Source organism: Neovison vison, chromosome 13, assembly GCF_020171115.1.
Source record: "Neovison vison isolate M4711 chromosome 13, ASM_NN_V1, whole genome shotgun sequence".
NCBI classification, from domain to species: Eukaryota; Metazoa; Chordata; class Mammalia; order Carnivora; family Mustelidae; genus Neogale; species Neogale vison.
In genome coordinates, this window is record NC_058103.1 from 40,495,348 (window position 1) to 40,515,063 (window position 19,716).

Sequence of the window (19,716 nt, forward strand, 5' to 3'; positions counted from 1 at the left end):
GGAGTCATGCTTAGAGGGTTCCAAACACCAGATGCCAGAGATGATGTCCTGTAGATTGTCTTAAAGAGTTTTTAAAAACTATGAAAATTTAATGCTTATATTGAATTATTGACAGAGTAATTGGTTGCTGGTTCCTCTTCCAGGACACATTTGAAGGAGGCTTCTGCTCTCGTTTTATGGATCTTACAGAACAAAGAAATGCAGTAGCCCCTGTAAGCTCTTATTTATTTGTGGTTTTACTCAGACAGTTTTAACTGTTCACATACTAGCTTGTTTAAGGAATCATCTTTTTCACCTCAAACACAACAGATTTGTTTCAGACTATTCAAAAAAGATGATTGTGAGATGGTGTCCAAACTTCAGATGGAATATCTAGAAATTCACATAACTCTGTGAATGTGTTTGACTGAACATCAAAGCGCCGTCACTTCCATTCTTAGAAAAACTTTAGCAGGGACGCCTGGGTGGCTCAGTTGGTTGGGTGACTGCCTTTGGCTCAGGTCATGATCCTGGAGTCCTGGGATCATCCCACATCAAGCTCTTTGCTCAACAGGGAGTCTGCTTCTCCTTCTGACCCTCCCTTTCTTTTCTCGTGCTTTCTCTCTCTCTCAAATAAATAAATAAAATCTTAAAAAAAAAAAAAAGAAATACTTTTCCTATTTTTTAGCCTGTATGAATTCTCCACATCCTTCAAGATGGAGCTTCAGTCTCTTCAACTCTGTGATGCTTCTCTATCAGGAACTTCTGTGTTAAAGTCTTTCTTTTGAACCCACCTACTCCAGTCTCTCAGAGCTATTGGGTTTGGGGTCTGGAATTCCAGGCTGTACTTCTATGCCAGTCCTGGTGTATGGTTCCTGTTTTTCATAGCATCTGGTGGAACCACTCTTTTTCTTCGCCTCTGGACTATTGACTCCTGCTTCTTCTTTGCTTTGTTTTCTTCTAATTCTTCCATTTTGATATATAGAAGAATGTTTTACTAGGCCATTTTCAAATAGTTGTGTAGTAAAGTAGAAAGATAGTTAAAACTATACATTCTTGAGCCTCAGTGGTCCTATCAAAAAGTCATATATTCAGAAGATGTTCCTGTTGGTGGGAATGCAAGCTGGTGCAACCACTCTGGAAAACAGCATGGAGGTTCCTCAAAATGTTGAAAATAGAACTGCCCTATGACCCAGCAATTGCACTACTGGGAATTTACCCTAAAGATACAAAGGTAGTGATCCAAAGGGGCACGTGCACCCGAATGTTTATAGCAGCAATGTCCACAATAGCCAAACTATGGAAAGAACCTAGATGTCCATCAACAGATGAATGGATCAAGAAGATGTGGTATATATACACAATGGAATACTATGCAGCCATCAAAAGAAACGAAATCTTGCCATTTGCGACAACATGGATGGAACTAGAGCGTATCATGCTTAGCGAAATAAGTCAAGCGGAGAAAGACAACTATCATATGATCTCCCTGATATGAGGAAGTGGTGACGCAACATGGGGGCTTAAGTGGGTAGGAGAAGAATCCATGAAACAAGATGGGATAGGGAGGGAGACAAACCATAAGTGACTCTTAATCTCACGAAACAAACTGTGGGTTGCTGGGGGGAGGGGGGTTGGGAGAAGGGGGGTAGGGTTATGGACATTGGGGAGGGTATGTGCTTTTGGGTAAATTGGAAGGGGAGATGAACCATGAGAGACTATGGACTCTGAAAAACAATCTGAGGGGTTTGAAGTGGCGGGGGGGTGGGAGGCTGGGGTACCAGGTGGTGGGTATTATAGAGGGCACAGCTTGCATGGAGCACTGGGTGTGGTGAAAAAATAATGAATACTGTTTTTCTGAAAATAAATAAATTGGAAAAAAAATAAATAAATATCTGTACTTTAAATTCAAAAAAAAAAAAAAGATGTTCATTGCCATAATTAGAACAGCAAAAGAATAGTGACATTATAAATGTCCAACAGAAGGGGAATGCTTAAATGAACTTTAGAACATTCATTCTATGGAATACTGATTTTTCAAATATAAAGTAGGTCTCTTTCTCTCTCTCAGAGAGACCCAGAAGTAGGGATAGGAACTGTAACTTTTTAACTTGTGTATGTCTATATTTTTAAAAAAATGTATACTGATCATGTATTATTACTTTTATAATTTTAAAAAAAATCACAAATTTATTTGACATGCCCCCCAAGCCTGTATGTTACCATTGTGGAAGCTATTTTTGGACTAATTGCTCTAAAACAATCACTGGATCCCCCCACTTTTATAAAGCCCTCATGCTGGCTCCATAATCCCAGCTGCTCCTTCTGACTGGAGTTTGCTCTGGTTTCCAGAATCTCCTGTTGGAACTGAGATTCTTTCCTACTCATTATTTTGCCCTTAACTTTGCTATTATTTCTTCCCCTAAAATAACTTCCAGTTGCTTATCTTTGCCTTTCTAAAATGATACCTATTTTCAAATCCCCGAAGCAAGTCTCTATTCTCTCAATAGCAACCCTTCTCCAAATTCCTAAAAACGAGACATCTGGGTGGCTCAGTGGGTTAAAGCCTCTGCCTTTGGCTCAGGTCATGATCCCAGGATCCTGGGACTGAGCCCTGCATCGGGCTCTCTGCTCAGCTCCCTGCTTCTCTCTGCCTGCTTCTCTGCCTACTTGTGATGTCTGTCTGTCAAATAAATAAAATCTTAAAAAAAAAAACAAAATTCCTAAAAACACAACATAATGGTACCTGGGTGGTTCAGTCAGTTAAGCACTGACTCTTGATCTCAGCTCAGGTCTTGGTCTCAGGGTCATGAGTTCAAACCCAGCATGGAGCATACTTAAAAAAAAAAAAAATTGAAGAAACACCCCACAATGTATTTATATTTATCACTTAGGTAGATCACACCAATATTGGGTAGAAATATTGGGTAGAAAAACCCAATATTTTAGTTACCCCCTTGGAATGTACAGATGATTGAAATTTTATATGAATTTCAGAAATTATGTATGTTTTGAATTTATTGCTTGTTGTTTACTGTCCTTTTTCTTCCTGGGGAAAGAAAGTGGGAAGAAAAGAAATCTTTCTATAGTTTCCTGACTTAGCACTGAGAGCCACTTGGATCAATGCTCCCAAACTGAGGCACATCAATGGCTGCATTATGGTCTTGTTTGAAGGACACAGTTTACCTCAGCCCACAGATCAGAGAGCTCAGAGGAGCAAAATGGATGTTCTGTTGATAAAGGACATTAATCTTTTTGTCACTTTCGTTGGTTAGTATGGCTACATCTGGGGCTATTTTCTATACACCTAGTAGAATAAATTCTCTACTTATATTTTGATCTTGACTCTGTGTGTGTGTGTGTGTGTGTGTGTGTGAAAGTCAAAGGATCTACCAACTGATGTGTCCCAAATTCCAATTTTATTTTTTTTAATTTATTTTTTTTAAAGATTTTATTTATTTGACAGACAGAAATCACAAGTAGGCAGAGAGGCAGGCAGAGAGAGAGGAGGAAGCAGGCTCTCTGCTGAGCAGAGAGCCCGATGCAGGGCTTGATCCCAGGACCCTGGGATCATGACCTGAGCTGAAGGCAGAGGCTTTAACCCACTGAGCCACCCAGGCACCCCCCAAATTCCAATTTTAAGCTAATTTGTCCCAACATATCATTCACATATTTCTGTTTTATAAGATATGTTCCAATATGAGATAATGTTTGAAATTAGGAATGCTCAAAACCCCAAATTAAATTTCAAATATTGCATGAGTCGCAAAACATAGGAGTTAGATTTTGAATACCTGAGGAAGAAGAAATGCTGTATAAAGGCAAAATGGTAGCTAATGATAATCACATTTCAAAATAAAAGCCTTCTCTTCTACCCAATATCCACTTTGATATTCTCCCAGTTAAATCCTAAGTACTAGAATACACACTTTCTTGCCACAGTCACTTAACGATTTATGTAAGGAATGAACATTGATCGGCCATTGAGTCTGCCTTGTGCTAAGACTGTGCAGAGACCATTTCTTTCTACTTGGCTGCATTATTAGCTGTGACGTGACTCCAAATTAGATCCATCTAGCTTTGCTTAAGAAGGCAGCCACAAACTGTTTAGTCTCCTTTAATCCTCCAGGCAATTCTGAGAATAGTGCTAATGGCATCTGCTTTGCAGTCCGATTAGTCCTAAATCCAAGTTCTGGTCCTGTCATTTCTGGCTGTGTTCCTCAGAGCAAATTCCTTGACCTCTCAAAGCTTCAGTGTCTCTATCAATAGCCTGAGTGTGGTTTAAAAAAAAGAAAAAGTCTCATAAACTGTTAAAGCTTAAAATGAGACAATCTGCTCAATTAACTTGTTTGGAGCATAGTAAGCATGTAACTTAAATGTTAATTATTGTGGTTAACTTCCTCTTTTCCTGAGAGTTTAATGCCGGTAAAGGTCAGTAAGTTGATAGAGATGAAACTCCAAGTCCTCTTGATGCTTGTGATTTTTCTGTCCCTAAATGCCATACCCAGAAGCCCAGCACACCATATGCCATGTTGTATCATGCCACCATGGCACGGCACATGGCACCACACCACACACCACACCATGCCACGGTATGCTGTAGCATACTTCATACCACGCCAAGACACGTGACACACCATGTCATCTTTGTAACAGTGGTTTCCCTCAGTTGACATCCTCATTTGTCCTTCCTTATGTACCCCTCACAGCTTTCCATGACATTGTTTTAGATCCCAGAGATCTTTGTGACCTATGTTCAATGCCCAACACTGGCACAAAACCCAAGACCTTTTGCAGAGGTTGCAAGCCTGTGGTGTAGATCTGTGTCCACCCGAAGAAGAATATCTTTTTTTTTTTTTTTTTTTGTCAAGACAGTGTGGACTGCGGATAGCCCTACAGGGATGGCCCCAGGCTTTGTGGCCATACATTTCCCTTTATAAGACACATTCTAATGAGAAGATCCTAAGTCCAACATCAGCATTAGCTTGATTTGGGGGCTTATTCCAGACTGAGGTAAATCCCCTTCCCAGGGTCTTCTTCAGTGTGTTCAAAGTGATAGATGCAGGTCATAGGCATCATTATCATAGGCCATTCATTATCATGAATCTTCATTGCCTCTGTCTTTGATGTCTTTCAAGGTTATGAAGTACACCCAGTACTATGGTTAAAACTACATTTTGAAATTATGCAGTCATTTAGAGGGGAAAAAAAACCCTTATATTATCCACATGTTTTGGTTAGCTGCAAAAGCAATGTGACCTAAGAGTGCAGGGTGGCAGGTGTAAAAATTTGTGAACCAAGAAACAAACTCTTAACTCTGGAGAGCAAACTGATGGTGACCAGAGGGGAGGTGGGTACGGGGATGGGGATTACGGAGCACACTTGTCCTGATGAGCACCGGCTGATGTATAGAAGTGTTGAATCACTATTTTATAAGCCAGCAACTAATATAACACTGTATGTTAACTATACTGGAATTAAAATTAAATTAAGTGAAATTAAAAAGTGAATAAAAATAGGAAATTTAAGTCAAGGGGATCAAAATTGGTAGGGGAAATTCTCTCACTGTCTCACTCTTCTCATCGACTTGTAGTCAGGTCCAGGTCAGATTTTAGAGGGAAGAGGACAAGCTACAGTGTATCCATCCCCCAGTGGAAACCAGTATGATGAGCTTGGAAACACATTTGTTCATTCCATAAGTATTTACAAAATAAAATCTATTTGCTGGCAAGTGTGCCTAGCACCAAGGAAGCAGTGAGCACAAGTTGTAGTCTGTGTCTCCTCAGAACTCAGTGGGAAGAGAACACAACATGTAAAGAAGAAAATGAGGTTTTAGCCTGAGCCATCAGAACAGAAGAGAGGAGGACCTCCCTGTCTTCACATCTTTGTCTGTCATGTGCAACAAGGAAGCTGGGTTGGGGCTTCCCATCAGAGCTTGTGCCACATAATTACATTAGTGTCTTATCCTGCATTGTTTTCTTTTTCTTTTTTTCAAAATGAAATTAATATCTTAAATAGTATACATTCTTTTGGGAAAAGGAAAATTGTTTTTAAAGAGAAGGACACAATGAAAAGTCTCCCTTCTATTTGTATTACTCTCTATCCTGTTGCAACCCCATGGTTAATAAATAATTTCTCAGTTTTTTTCCAGTTTCTTTATGCAGATACAAACAAATGACAAACATACATTCTTATTTTCCCCTTTGCTTACAAGAAAGTTGGCATTCTGTATATCTGTGTTTATATCTATAACCTATTTTGTGCATCTTCTCACTTAACAATATTTACCTGGAAATCTTTCTGTATCAGTACATGTATGTTATCTTCATGCCTTTGTACAGCCACACAGTATTCTGTGTGAAGAAGTACATAATTTGTTTGACCAGGCCCTGATCCTGGATATTTGAGTTGACTCCAGTTTTTGTTATTTCAAACTATGCTGTGATGAATGGCTTTGTTCACATTCACTTTTTTTTTTTAACATTTTCTTTTTTTTAAAGATTTTATTTATTTATTTGTCAGAGAGAGAGGGAGAGAGAGTGAGCACAGGCAGACAGAGTGGCAGGCAGAGGCAGAGGGAGAAGCAGGCTCCCTGCCGAGCAAGGAGCCCGATGTGGGACTCGATCCCAGGACGCTGGGATCATGACCTGAGCCGAAGGCAGCTGCTTAACCAACTGAGCCACCGTTCACATTCACTTTTAAACATGTGCAAGTATGTCTATAGAATAATTTATGTAAGAGTGCTTGTTCAAAAAGAAAATGAGTTTATAATGTGGAGAGACACTGCCAAATTACCCTCCCTAGGGGTACATAATATACCATCCTACAAGCCTGTATTTTGGTACGAGAATGCCTTTTCCCCCCCGTCTCACCAAAGAGTGTATAGCCAAACATTTTTTGAGTTTTACCCAGTCTGAAAACAGAGAAATGTTATTTTAAGGGTTGTTTTAACTTGCATTTTTATATTCTGAGGTTATTTATATTGACTTTTCCATGCAAAGTATTTATTCTTGTCCTTTGTCTATTATTAAGTAAATGGATTGGTGGCTTTTTCTTCTTGGTTTCTAGGAACTCACTATATTTTAGGGGGATTAGCTCTTTATATGCCATATTGTTTACTAATTATTTGAGGTATCTGTTTCCACTAATAGAATATGAAGACAAACCTGGGACTAAAGGCTGAAAGCAATAGGGAGGTATATTTAAGTTAAATTTTAAAAACAATAATGAGTCCTTCATATGTATCAGCATGATGCTTAATGCTTTGATTCCAATATCTCATTTAGTCTTTGTAAAAATCCTAGGAGGTGGTAATTATTGTTAATAGACGAAACTGAAGCACAAAGGCATTAGGAAATCTGCCCGCGTTCACACAGCCAGTAAATGTTGGAGTTAGTATTCAGAGTCCTGAATTTCACCCCAGGGCATAGAATCTTGACTATAACCTTACTAATAACTAGGTTTGCAAAGCAAGCAGTGAGATAAACCATCAATGCAAATATTCAAACTAAAGTTGGGAAATAGTTGATCTTAATCTCGTGAATGAAATTCTGGGATTAGATGACCTCAAAGGAACTACCACCACCGCCGACCCTCCTCCCCCCGCCGCTTTTTATTTTTTAGAGAGAGAGTACTCGCAAGGTTGGGGGGTCAGAGGGAGAGGGAGAGAGAGAATCTTAAGTAGACTCCCTGCTAAGCGTGGAACCCAAAGATTGGGGGTGGGGAGTTGCTTGATCTCATGACCCTGAGATCATGACCTGAGCTGAAATCAAGAGTCACTTAACTGACTGAGCCACCCAGTTGCCCCTCAAAAAACCATTTTGTTCCTTCTTTATTTTTTTTCTGATAACACCATGACTGACCAGAAAGATGAATCAGAATATATTAAATGGCCAGGCTCCATATGAGACCTCCCTGCTCTAGTTATGATCCCCTCAAGCCTCATTGCCATAAGCAGCCAGGGGGACCTGAATTCCTATTTATAAATAATGGCTTCATGGTGAATGTTTGTGATACAGCAGGTTACTAAGCCTACATGAGCATAGGAATGTCCTTCATTCCGGTGCTTTGCAATGGTTAAGTGTTCAGTAAATTTTTAAAATTGGATTAAATACATTAAAAGCTCATTCTAAATGCTCTTGTATGTGACTCAGTCAGATGGTAATATGGAGGTAGTCATCCAGTCAGTAAGTACTGCGTATGTACTATGTGTAAAGCACAGTGCTAGCAACTCAGGGATATGAAGAAGTATAAGACACAGGTTTCCACAAGTATACAGAAAAAGAGCTGACAACAAGGCAGAAAAGCCAATGAGCCCTAAAGAAATGGTCATGGCCCTTGGAGCTGGGATGAGGGAGAAAGCACTGAGAAGTGGAGAGTAAGGGGAGACTTCCTAGAGTAGATGAGACATCTTCCGTGACTTTATTTGGATTTGGGGAGGAGTAAACGACCCCTTAAGTTGAAGGGAAGGGCTTGAGTAAGGGTTATAGAAGTTGAAAACCTCATGTTTGTGGGCTTGATTAAATGTGTTTCCTGAACAGGCTCAGATATAAAACCATAAAGGCAGACTGGGACCTCATTGAAGAGGATCCTGATTTCTAAGCAAAAGGATGGGTAGAGACAGCCACCAGAGACTTTGGAGTAGAGAAGTGACATGTGAAAGTAGTGTTTTAGGGAGAGGAATAAGGTAGCCGTGTGCAGAGTGGTACACAGGAGCAGTGAAGCTGGAAGCCAGACGCTTGGAACCTATCAGTCATTCAAGGGGAAGGTGGTTAGAGTCCAGCTGAAAAGGTAGCCGTGGAATGGGAAGTAAGGGAGAAAGATCATGTAAAAGGAGCTATGGGGATTAACTAGATACTTCTATGTGGGGAGAGGGAGCAAACGGACCAATAACATACAAACAAATTTATAGTATACCTTTTTTTCCCTACTATTCATGTATATATAGCACTGAAGTCATGTGACCAAAACCAGTTATTTTCCTTTTGGAAATCAGAGAGCAGTGTTCTATCAGCAAATGATAAATAGGATGGGATGGCTCTTGTTTATGTCCCAAAGGTAATTCTTTGGATGGCCGGGGTAACTGGGGTAACCGAGAGGTTTCTCTGTATTGAAAGCCTCTGAGTAGAATGTATCTGAATTAGGGGGGGTACATTAGATAGCGATGATGGTTGTATAACTCTGAATATACAAAAACTACTGGACTCTACACTTTACGAGGGGATTTTATTGTTTGTGAATATAATTCACATAATCAGTAAAGCTGTTTAAAAAGGCAATGGGAAGTCTATATAGGATTCGAAGGACTTTTTCTTAAGATCTAAGTAAATGCCAAATATTTACCTCCCCTTTCCTCCCATAAATGATTATCCCCCAAAGAAGGTCACAGAATCACATTTTCACCTTTGAACAGCAGGCAAACTATACCCCATACTTCCAAGCTCATCAGAATTCCCACTCGCATTCCATCTCAGTGCTCTGCAGCTTTGTGCTTTCCAAGGCAATGCTGAGAACTGTCAGAGAAACTTAGACAGTGGTTTGTCTGCCAGGCCAGGTTTTTCCCTCTAATAGAATTTTCTGTTAAAGTAAAAATTCTTTCCTCTAACAGAATTTTCTGCTAAAGTAAAGGCAGTGCAAGTCCTGGCTTTTCATAAGAGGGGAAAACACACCCACAAAAGACCCAAAAGCTTGCTGAATCATTTTTTATTAAACATTAATTTTGCAATCTCAACAGCTAAATCTATTATCCTGACAGGCAAGCTTTAAATAAGGCAGGAAATTGGGGAAAGAAAGAGTAGTTACTTATCTTCTTAATCCCGCAAACTTGCCATCAGCTTTGGCTTCGAGTATTTTGCTAGAGAACGCAGGCTCATTTTTCTTTCTTTCTCTTTCTTTTTTTTCTGCCTTTCAACGTTATTAACTAATCACATAGATAACATTTTAAAGAATGGGTATACCTGGATTTTTCAACACCCATTTTTCATGTTAAATCACAAACCACTTAATTTCAGAAGGAGAATGTTTTCTGGGTGACAGAGAGGCCCTGGTATATTCATCCCTCATAAATGGCTCTGTTGTCAAGTGTGTCACAGCCGCCATACTGTGCACCTGCTGATATCTCAGCACTAAGAAAAATGAGTGGGAGTTTCAGGGAAAAAGCCTCACAGCCTAAACTCTGTGTAGGCTACAGCCATCCATCACATGGGCAGCCTACGGGTAAACGATTGTGGGGAAAATGAATGCAAATTCATTCCGGGTCACTGCTTCTGGCCTCTAATTCTTGAATTTTAATGCGTATTTCTCTCCCCACTGCCACTGACCGTTCCAGCCTTTTTTTTTGTCACCCCCCCCTTTTAAAAATATATTTCTCAATTTAATTGGACTAAGATTCCCTATATCTGTAATTATTGACTCTATTCAAACAATAATTGATGTTTTCTGTTTTGTTTTGTTTTTAATCCTGGGGGAAGGGTAAACCAGATTTCTCTAATGGAGCATATGTACCTCTGTGCAGAGTAACCTTTTGGTATAATTAGTCTTTCTTTCTGGCATTTTCTATTTCCATTTCAAAGCAGTATGAAGGGCTTTATTGAGATATAAAGTATCATCTTATACCCTAGACCCCTTCTCGTCTCCCTGAGGAGTCAGAATGGGCTCTATCTGCAAGGAAAAGCTCATCCATGGACGCTGAATATATCTGTTCCTTTTCTGTCTGTTGTCTTGGTAAATTTCAACTTTTCAGGTTCAGGTCAGTCATCACCATGTCCATGTGGGAATATATGTCTGTTGCATCACTAGATAATACTCCAGGAACAACCACCTGCTCATGAGGCTGCACAGACAGCCATGGCCTTGCTCTCTCGGGATTCTAGCATCCAAGGCAGACCTAAGAGAGTAACCGGTGTGTGGTCTGGCTAGGTGTAACTTGTGGCTCAAAAAGCCCCAGTCACACCTCCTTATGGATAAAGTCCTAAACTAATAGATAGGTAAGAATGTGTTACAAATGGTTGGTATCCTCTTTGAAAAATGGAAGTAATAATAAAATCTATTGCTCTCCTTTATTGAGGGCATACTATGTGCCAGGTGAAGAGCTGAGTAAGCATTACATCATTTAATCCTTGTAGCAGACCAATAGAAGAACCACTCCTGCCCCCATTTTCAAAATGAGTAAACTTATGCACAGACAGGCTTCCACAGTCTCCCAACTGACAATGGTAGAGCAGAATATAAAACCAGGCTCTAGGTCACCAATCCAAGGAGTTCAATTCTGTGAGGATGGGTCAGAATTTAAGAACTAAAGGATTTGAGGCTTAAAACTTTCCTTGGGAAATGTAAGAGCATCTTCTGCAAGTCATCTTTACCATCTCATTCCTCAATACTGCCAGAGAATTAAAGATATAAAATAAAACACCCACCCTTTGTGGAATTATTGAATTTGTCTAGCTCATGATTAGTACTTCTGACCTTGAACATGGGTGGATGCAAGAGCCTGATTTTATCCACACATGTGCTCCAAAGAACAGCAGTTTTAGCTTGTTTTCATTCTTCCACTTAGCTTTCAGCTAGAATTAGAGGTGCAGGAATCCTTCAGTTTTTTATTGTAAGTACATTCCTGAAAAGTTACTTGCAAGTTGAAAATTTAAAGTTCAATCCCATTTTAAATGCATCCAGGTAACTGAATTTGCTGTCCCCCGCAGTCCCTCTGCCTCCCTAGGCAGCATCTGTGGGTCCACACACTGACTCTTGATGTAAATCAAATCAGACTTCTAGATGACCAAGGAAACAGCTAGAGAGAATGAGGAAGTCAGACGTTCCAAAGGAATCTTTGGTTATGTAAAGAAAGTAGTCATTTCTAGCCCAGACAAGGAAAGCACTTTTATTTGGTGGATTTGTATTTAACAATATAACAATATTGGTTCCAACCTGGGGCAAATGGCTTTTGCTCCCTGCCTCAGTTCTTACATCTGCCAACTCTGCAGGAAGCCCTGACAAGAATTAATTGGCTTTCCTGAGCCCTGAGGCTCAGCTCAGCTTCTCTGTTCTAACAGTCCCACAGGACTCTGCTCTCACATAATTTACTGTATAGAAGGACTTTCTGTTTTTATGAATTCTATCTGATAGGCACTAAATAATGTATACACATTTCAGTCAGTTATAACCTAGAGAAACTTTGAGGGTATTTAGCTCAGTTTAAGAAAATGGGACATTATTTGTTGCTTTTACAAGAGCCCTGACATGGTCCCATCCAAAATGTGTGGTTTATACAATGACTTTCTTCTTCTTTTCCTTCTTCTTCTCTTTCTTTTTCTCCTTCTTCACTTTAAGATTTTATTTATTTATTTAGAGAGCAGGCACGAGGGGTAGGCAGAGGAGGGCAGAGGGAGAGAGAAACTGAAACAGACTCCACACTGGGTGCACGGATCTGGTCATGGGGCTCGATCTCATGACCCTGAGACATGACCTGAGCCAAAATCAGAAGTCAGACACATAATCATCTGAGCCACCCAGGCATCCCATGACTTTGTTCTTCTTCCTGTAGTTGGTGATATTTGCAGAGTATGGCAAAATGGCCCTTCCAATTTTGTGCTGGGCTCTTTGAACAAGATCAGCACTGATAGGATAAAAATTTCAGAAGTGAGAGTTCTTCCTAACTGTTGATTCTACTTATAGACTCACAAATAATGTAAATGGACTCTTGATTTTATTCCTTTAGTTATCTCTACACAATAGAAGCCTCTATTCTTTGCGGCATCACCTCAGGGAAAATTATATTGATTCTCTTTTACTGGTAAGGGAGAAGTAAAGGGGGTTTTGTCTGTCTGTGGGAGCAGCCAATCAATGTCAAAATCTCAGCAATTTGAAAGGGACTTCTGCAGTTATCTCAGCCAATCTCCCAGCAAATGCTTATTCCTGCCTAGACAGATGCTGGGCCCCTCTCTGAGTGCTCAAGGGATCAAAACACTCTCCTTCCTGAGATGCGGTCCCACCCCCTTGTTGAATAACTCTAAATCTAGACTGTCCTTTCACATCATAGATTAGAAACACCCACTTTGTAACTCGCATCAGTTAGTGCTCATTTGTTTTCAGTAGCTGCATAGAGTAAGTTTGCTCCTTGATGGATGGGTCCATTCATTCGTCTATTCGTTTTGTATCAGGTGCCTACTGTGAGCAATATAGTGTGTTAGACATGAGCCCAAACTCCAAAAGGTGATGGGTTAGTAGGAGATAACATGGCCACATCACCTGAGCAGAATAAATAAGCTGCGACAGGAAAGAGCAGGGAGGACAAAAAGGAAGGAGTCAGGTTCAGACAGGTTTAGTCAGCAAATTCATCATGGAGGAGGAAGCATTTAAAGCTACTTATCTGTTGGGGCGTCTGGGTGGCTCAGTGGATTAAAGCCTCTGTCTTCGGCTCAGGTCATGATCCCAGGGTCCTGGGATCGAGCCCCGAGTCGGGCTTTCTGCTCAGCAGGGAGCCTGCCTCCCTCTCTCTCTGCCTGCCTCTCTACCTACTTGTGATCTCTCTCTCTCTCTGTTAAATAAATAAATAAAATCTTTATTAAAAAAAAAAAAAAACTACTTGTCTGTAAAGGTTTGAAGTTAAAAGGCAGAGATTTGGTTGTGAAGATTGGAAGGATAAAGCAATGGTGATGTGATGGATTTTTTAAACCTATCCAGAGCTTAGAGTTTAAATTGGTGAGTAGAAGGCAGGTCTAGAAAAGCCGGCAGAGCACGTGTGAGATTGGGAAGGGCTTGGTGTACCCAGAGTGGAAGGTCAGTGAGAGGAGCAGCAGAGACAGGGCTGTGAGTGAGGCCATGTGGCCTTCTCATCATCTCAGATGCCCGGCTGCAGAACTGAAGGATTTTCCGGGGAGGCAGGACAGAGCCCTGGGGCCAGTGGCTGAGTAGTGGACAGTGTATGCAGTCTGAGAACTGAAGGCAGGAGACTGGATGATGAGCCAGGAAGAGGCCGTATGGGCCCAGAGCCCTGAGGTGGTCCCTGCAGTGGAAGCACCAAGTGGGGGCTGAGTGATAATAACTGTGCCACAGGCCTGGAAACCACCTACTGTGTATTCTCCCAGAGAGATCCTCTTCCCCATCTCCCTTCCCCCCCAGGATCTTTATAGCCTTGGGCAAGACCCTCCTTACTTTCTGGTGAATACTTGCTTACTAACACTTGGAAGTGGGTCCAGAGAATTGTGCTAGAGAATCCCCATGTCCAGATGTGTGTAGAGAAATACCTCAGGATTGATTCCCCTGCCTCCAGTGAGATCTACATGTGGACAGAGCCCCTGTGAGAAAGAAGCTTTAAAGTAATTCCAACATATCTTCTCACAATCCTGTTATCTGTGTTTTGTTCTAAACTTCAAAATACCTTTTATTTGGCAAGTATTTGAACACTTACTGTGTGCCAGGCCCCGTTCTAGGTTTTGGACTGCCTTAGTGAACAAAATGTTCATATTCCTGCCCTCGTAGAACAAACCTCAACAATCAAGAAATAGATAATAAATAGGTTAATTAAGTGGTATTTTAGAAGGAGACAAGTGTTGTGGGAAAAAGAAAAGGTAGAGAGAAGAATAGGAGCATACAGGATTGCCAGGGAGTAGGAAGGGGAGGGCTGGTTGCAATTGGAGAGAGAATGGTTGGGGTCACCTTCCTTAAGAAGGTGACAGTTGAGCAGACTTGGTGGTGAAGGGGGGAGGTAGGTGGGTATCTGGGAGAAGAGAACTCCAGGGAAGGAAAACAGCAGATGCCAGGGTGGGAGGGAAGTAGACGTGTTATGCTTTTCCATTCCCCATAGAAGACCAGTGACTTGAGCCACCAGGAAGAGAGAACACAAAATTTGAGTTTATTTGTAATAAAACTGATTTAAAATTACTTAAAAAAAAACCTTCCCAAACTGATTTAAGGAGGTGCAGAGGGTGTTAGAGAATGTTTCCTGACTTTGAGACTTCTTGGGTTTGAATCCCAAGGGATTCCTTGGGATTTCCTTGTCTATAAAATGTGGCTAATAATAATACCCATCTTCTCAGATTGCTTTGATGATTAAATGGATAAATATTAATTAAAAGCTTGGAACGGTCTCTAACGCATGGCAAACATGCAAATATTAGCTATTAATATTATTATATTACTGCTACTACTTTTTTTTACATTTCTGGATTGATGCCTTGGAATATTCTTTGCGTGTGTCCTAAGGGCTTTGTGTGTGTTTGTGTGTGTGTGCAATGTTTTGAGAGTGCGGGGCTTACTTTATAAAAGAGTTGTGAGAATTAGGTAAAATTCCACTGCTTAACACAAGATTAGGCCTCAATAAAAGTTAGATTTCTTCTTCTTTGGCTGCATTTTATAAAAAAAAAATTATAGAGGCTTTCCCTCTTCTGCTTGTTATTAGTGAATTTTTTGGCTGTTTTATGAGTAGAATAAAGGCCAGGTGAAAACATTGCATAGACTCAAACTTCAGAAACTTGTTTTGCCCTTAGCACTACCAGTGGAACAAGAAATTCCCAGTGGGTCATTTTGGATATTACTGGATGGTAGAAAATGGGTAGTAGGTGGGTGAATGTGGAGGGAAACAAGATGAGGAGAAAACTGAAGAAATAAGGAAGTGCTTATTAAGGTGATACCACTTTGGGATGAGGCAATGGGAAAACTAAGAGTCCCTTTTTCTGAGAACCTTTAAAAAGAGAAAAGACAGCACCTGTCTGGGTGAACCAGGTATCCCTGACTGAAAGGGCCAGGCCAGAGGGTCTCTTGAGGCCTTTCCCTGCTCTCTGAGTCTCCAAGACGAATTTTCTCACCACTCAGCCATCCCATTGTTGCATCTACAAACCTGAATTAGCCTACATTTCCAGCTGTATTTAAAGAGTCATTAATACTTGAGATACAAAGAAGGCTTCTACTGAGTAATACCAAGAAGGACCATGTCACTGTATACTGAGATAGTAGATTTTGAAACATCAGCTTTCCCCTCCGCTGAGACATGTCCCTGACTATTCTGGGTGTGGCAGCTCATGTGGACCTGTGTGCTCTGCCCCCAGGAAAACACCAGTTCCATGGGCTGGGAGGGAGACAAGGAAAATGAACTTGAGTGTGCGCCAAGGGAACTCCAAGGGCTTCAGGGGGAAGGACGCAATGTCTCCACAGGACGTGGGGTGGGGTGGGGGGAGGGAGTGGTTAGACAGGAGAGTGAACCGATGACAGACGCCCACTCACTGTCTGCTGCTGTCTTGATTCCTAGGTGCGGCAGATGTCTCCAGTGCCATGGAGCACACCTTTTCAGCAGCATCAAAAGATGGGGAAGGATCGTGTTACACATCTCTGATTTCCAACATCTGTTACCCACCTCAGGAGGATTCTACATATTTCACGGGAATTCTTCAGAAGGAAAATGGCCAAGTCACCACTTCTGAGAGCCCTGAGGAGTTGAGTACCCCCGGGCCCTCCTTACCAGACGTGCCTGGGACGGAGCCTCGTGGCTTATTTAGTTCTGATTCTGGAATTGAGATGACTCCTGCAGAGTCCACCGAAGTGAACAAGATCTTAGCAGACCCCCTGGACCAGATGAAAGCAGAAGCCTATAAATACATTGACATAACTAGGCCAGAGGAGGTGAAACATCGGGAGCAATGTCATCCCACATTGGAAGAGAAAGGCTTGGACTTTAAGAATAAGGACATTGGTATCTCAACAAAATCTGAAGAGGCCCGTGAACCTGAGAAACCAGTACCTGTGGAGGGAAAAATTCTCAAGGACCATTTATTTGAAGAGTCAACATTTGCACCATATATAGATGATCTCTCTGAAGAACAGCACAGTGCTCCTCTGATCACTGCCCCTGTCAAAATCACACTGACTGAAATCGAGCCTTCTGTTGAAACCGCAGCCCAAGAGAAGACCCCTGAGAAGCAAGATGTCTGTCTGAAACCAAGTCCTGACACAGTCCCCACAGTCACTGTCTCAGAGCCTGAAGATGACAGCCCGGGATCCGTCACGCCCCCATCTTCTGGGACAGGTAAGGGAACTAGTGTTCCCTGCCTTAGGGAAATGCAGGATATGGAGATATGAATATTAAAGGAATGTGAATCTGTATTCAAAATATTTTACTATAGGATCCCTTTAAGGCTCAGTTTAACTGGATTGAATTAACATACATTTTTTTTCAGTCCTGTGCCCATGGTACAAAGGTTGAGAACTGGGATTTCCCTGGAAGTCCTATCAGATTTGTCTCGTAAAGTGTTTCTTTCTTCATTTGAGGGGAGAGATAAGGATGACACACAGGAACAGGAAAAGCCTCATGGGGCTCCATCATTCAGAGCAGAGAGGCAGGTGCTACTCTGCTTCTAGTTAGCTTCCCACATGGATTTCCGGGACCCTGGAGGCATCACAGAGAGAGCACCATGCCTGTCCTCCCCAGACCAGCTGGGTCACCAGGGACAGGGCATGGCACATTCCTTGTCCCAGCTTCAAGTTTGTACAGTGAATGGGGGTGGGAGTACACTTCAGGGTCTTTAGGCGGACATGGGCAGTGAGAGGAAACCAAAAAAAAAAAGAATACTTTTCCTTCAAACTCACTGGGGTCATTTTTGTCTTTTAACTTTGTTTAAGTTCTCCATATAGTTTTATTTTTTTAAACTTAGAGGATTTATTTGATTAGAATAGAAAATTTCAGAATTCACTAAGCTCTGATCTTTGTCAACTTGAAAATTGTCCTACTGTGACCCAAGGCAGGGTGTTAAACCGTACTCAGTATATCCTTTCAAACTTAAAGGTGTCTCCTGTAGCCAGGTGATGGGCCAGAGTGGTAGCAGGAGTGTCCCCAGCCCACTCTGTACCACCCCATCCGTGGTGGTAAAAGGGAAGCCTTTGTACGTCTATCTCTTTTCAGTGTTCACAAGGTGTCAGAATGGAGAGGATGAGAGGTCCTTGGATCTTCCCCTGCCTCTAGTGGCTGGCATTCTTACCCTACTCAAAAGTGATTTGCAAACCTTTCTGATTTACAAAAAATAATTTTCAGTAGTCAGGTGCAAGAGCTTTTACTGAAGTCTTAAAACAGAGCCAAAGCCTATTAGGAGTGAGGGCTCTAAATCCTCATAATGCAGTAGGTCCAGGTGTCAGAGACGACTTAGAGGAAGTGCCTCCAGTCTTGTTTCTCTAAAGATTTTAGCATCAATCTCCCTTTCCCCAACCTGACCTCAGACTCATTCAACTATAAAAGCTCCAAGGGTCTTAAAGATCCACTGTACCATGACCCTGATTTTCAAATTCATTCATTCTCCCAACAAACATGTTCTACATACATTCTTTTGGTCAGACACTCTCCTAGGTACTGGTGAGGCCAGGACTGAAAAAACAAACAAACAAAAACAGTTTCTGCCTTCCAGTGGAACAGATGACCATCACACCCCAGTGTGATTTGTATTCTGAGAGAGGGAAACATAGAGTGCTGAGGAGCATTGGGAGTCCAGCATCTCCCAGGTGAATGAAGCAGGAAGAAATATACAGGTGAAGAGGAGGGGCAGGAGGGCCTTCCAGTCCAAGGAGGTTCAAGGAGATGGAGGAATGAGTCCACAATGAATTTCCATGCAATGTAAATTGTTGTCAGTAGTGACAACAAGCAATGTTGTCAGTAGTGACAACAAATAAGGAAACTGAGGCCCCAAATGGATTAGATGTGATTTATCTCAGATTATCACATGAAGTAGCAACATATCTGAGTCCTGAAGCCTCCATATGGTCTTTGTGATAATACATCATAAAACCGTTCTGTTATTCAATGATATAAAGATATTGATACTCTGAAGAGGTAAGCTGTATTATCAGCTGTGTTTTCTCAAGCTATGGGGTTGTCTGGTGGTTGTTTTTAGAAGAACTTCAGGAAGAGGGAAAATGTCCTAGCACATATAGGTCTGTTTACATGGCACATGCCTCATGTAAACATTAAGTTCGCAGACCTGATGAAAAAGACTTGCTGTGATTCAGAGTTTAGGGATTATTAAGAAATTTCTCTTTTTTTTTTTTTCCTCAGTAGCCATAGCCCATTGAGGTTTTGGAGAAGCTTCAAGATAAGACAAAGACAGATCTGGCTGACATGATCTTGGAGTTTTATGACCTTGGGTTGTACATTTGACAGCATTGGATTAGGGCAACGGCTTTTTTCTGCAGTTGCTCCAAATAAACATTCTAAGCAAAGTTTGTTCAAGAAAGAAAAAGTCCCCAGATCTAGTACATAGTTCTCTCCCATGTTCAGCTCCTCTCTGCACACATGCTTCACATCATAATACCTGAGTCAAATGACAACATAGAAGAATAAAATTAACAGCAAAGTTAGGAGAAATTACCTTGTCACTAAGGCCTTTCTCCTTGTTCTTTCTATCCTAAGACGTTACCCAGCTCCCTCCCCATCTTGTGATCCCCTGGCACTCTGGCCATGTGACACTCTGATAATAATAATAATAATTCTAATTATCTATCTAATTCTAGTAATTCTAATTATGTGAATTATGAATCAGGAGAAGTTCTCATTTATAACAATTTTAGCCACAGACCCTGAAGCTTAAACAAAGAGTCTAAAGAATTTCCTTCAATTCCAGTAAATTATTCCATTTTGTAATTTTCTCCAAAGTGCTGAACTATTTTCATCATGTTAAATAATATACTCTGAGGTTCAGAGGCAAAAATTCTTACAGCTTTCATATTGAAAGTTTCTTCTCAGCCCAAATAAGTCATGAATACAAG

At 41.2% G+C, this 19,716-nt stretch overlaps 1 protein-coding gene across 2 annotated transcripts in view; it reads left to right on the plus strand.

The window, feature by feature from the left end:
- The window catches only part of RTN1 (reticulon 1), a 225,257-nt gene that overhangs the window by 108,777 nt on the left and 96,764 nt on the right, over nucleotides 1–19,716 (plus strand). For both annotated transcript variants that reach the window (XM_044230060.1, XM_044230059.1), the window contains exon 2: nucleotides 16,220–16,993. In XM_044230060.1, coding sequence (XP_044085995.1) covers nucleotides 16,220–16,993 — 774 coding nt within the window. The remainder of the gene's footprint in view (nucleotides 1–16,219; nucleotides 16,994–19,716) is intronic.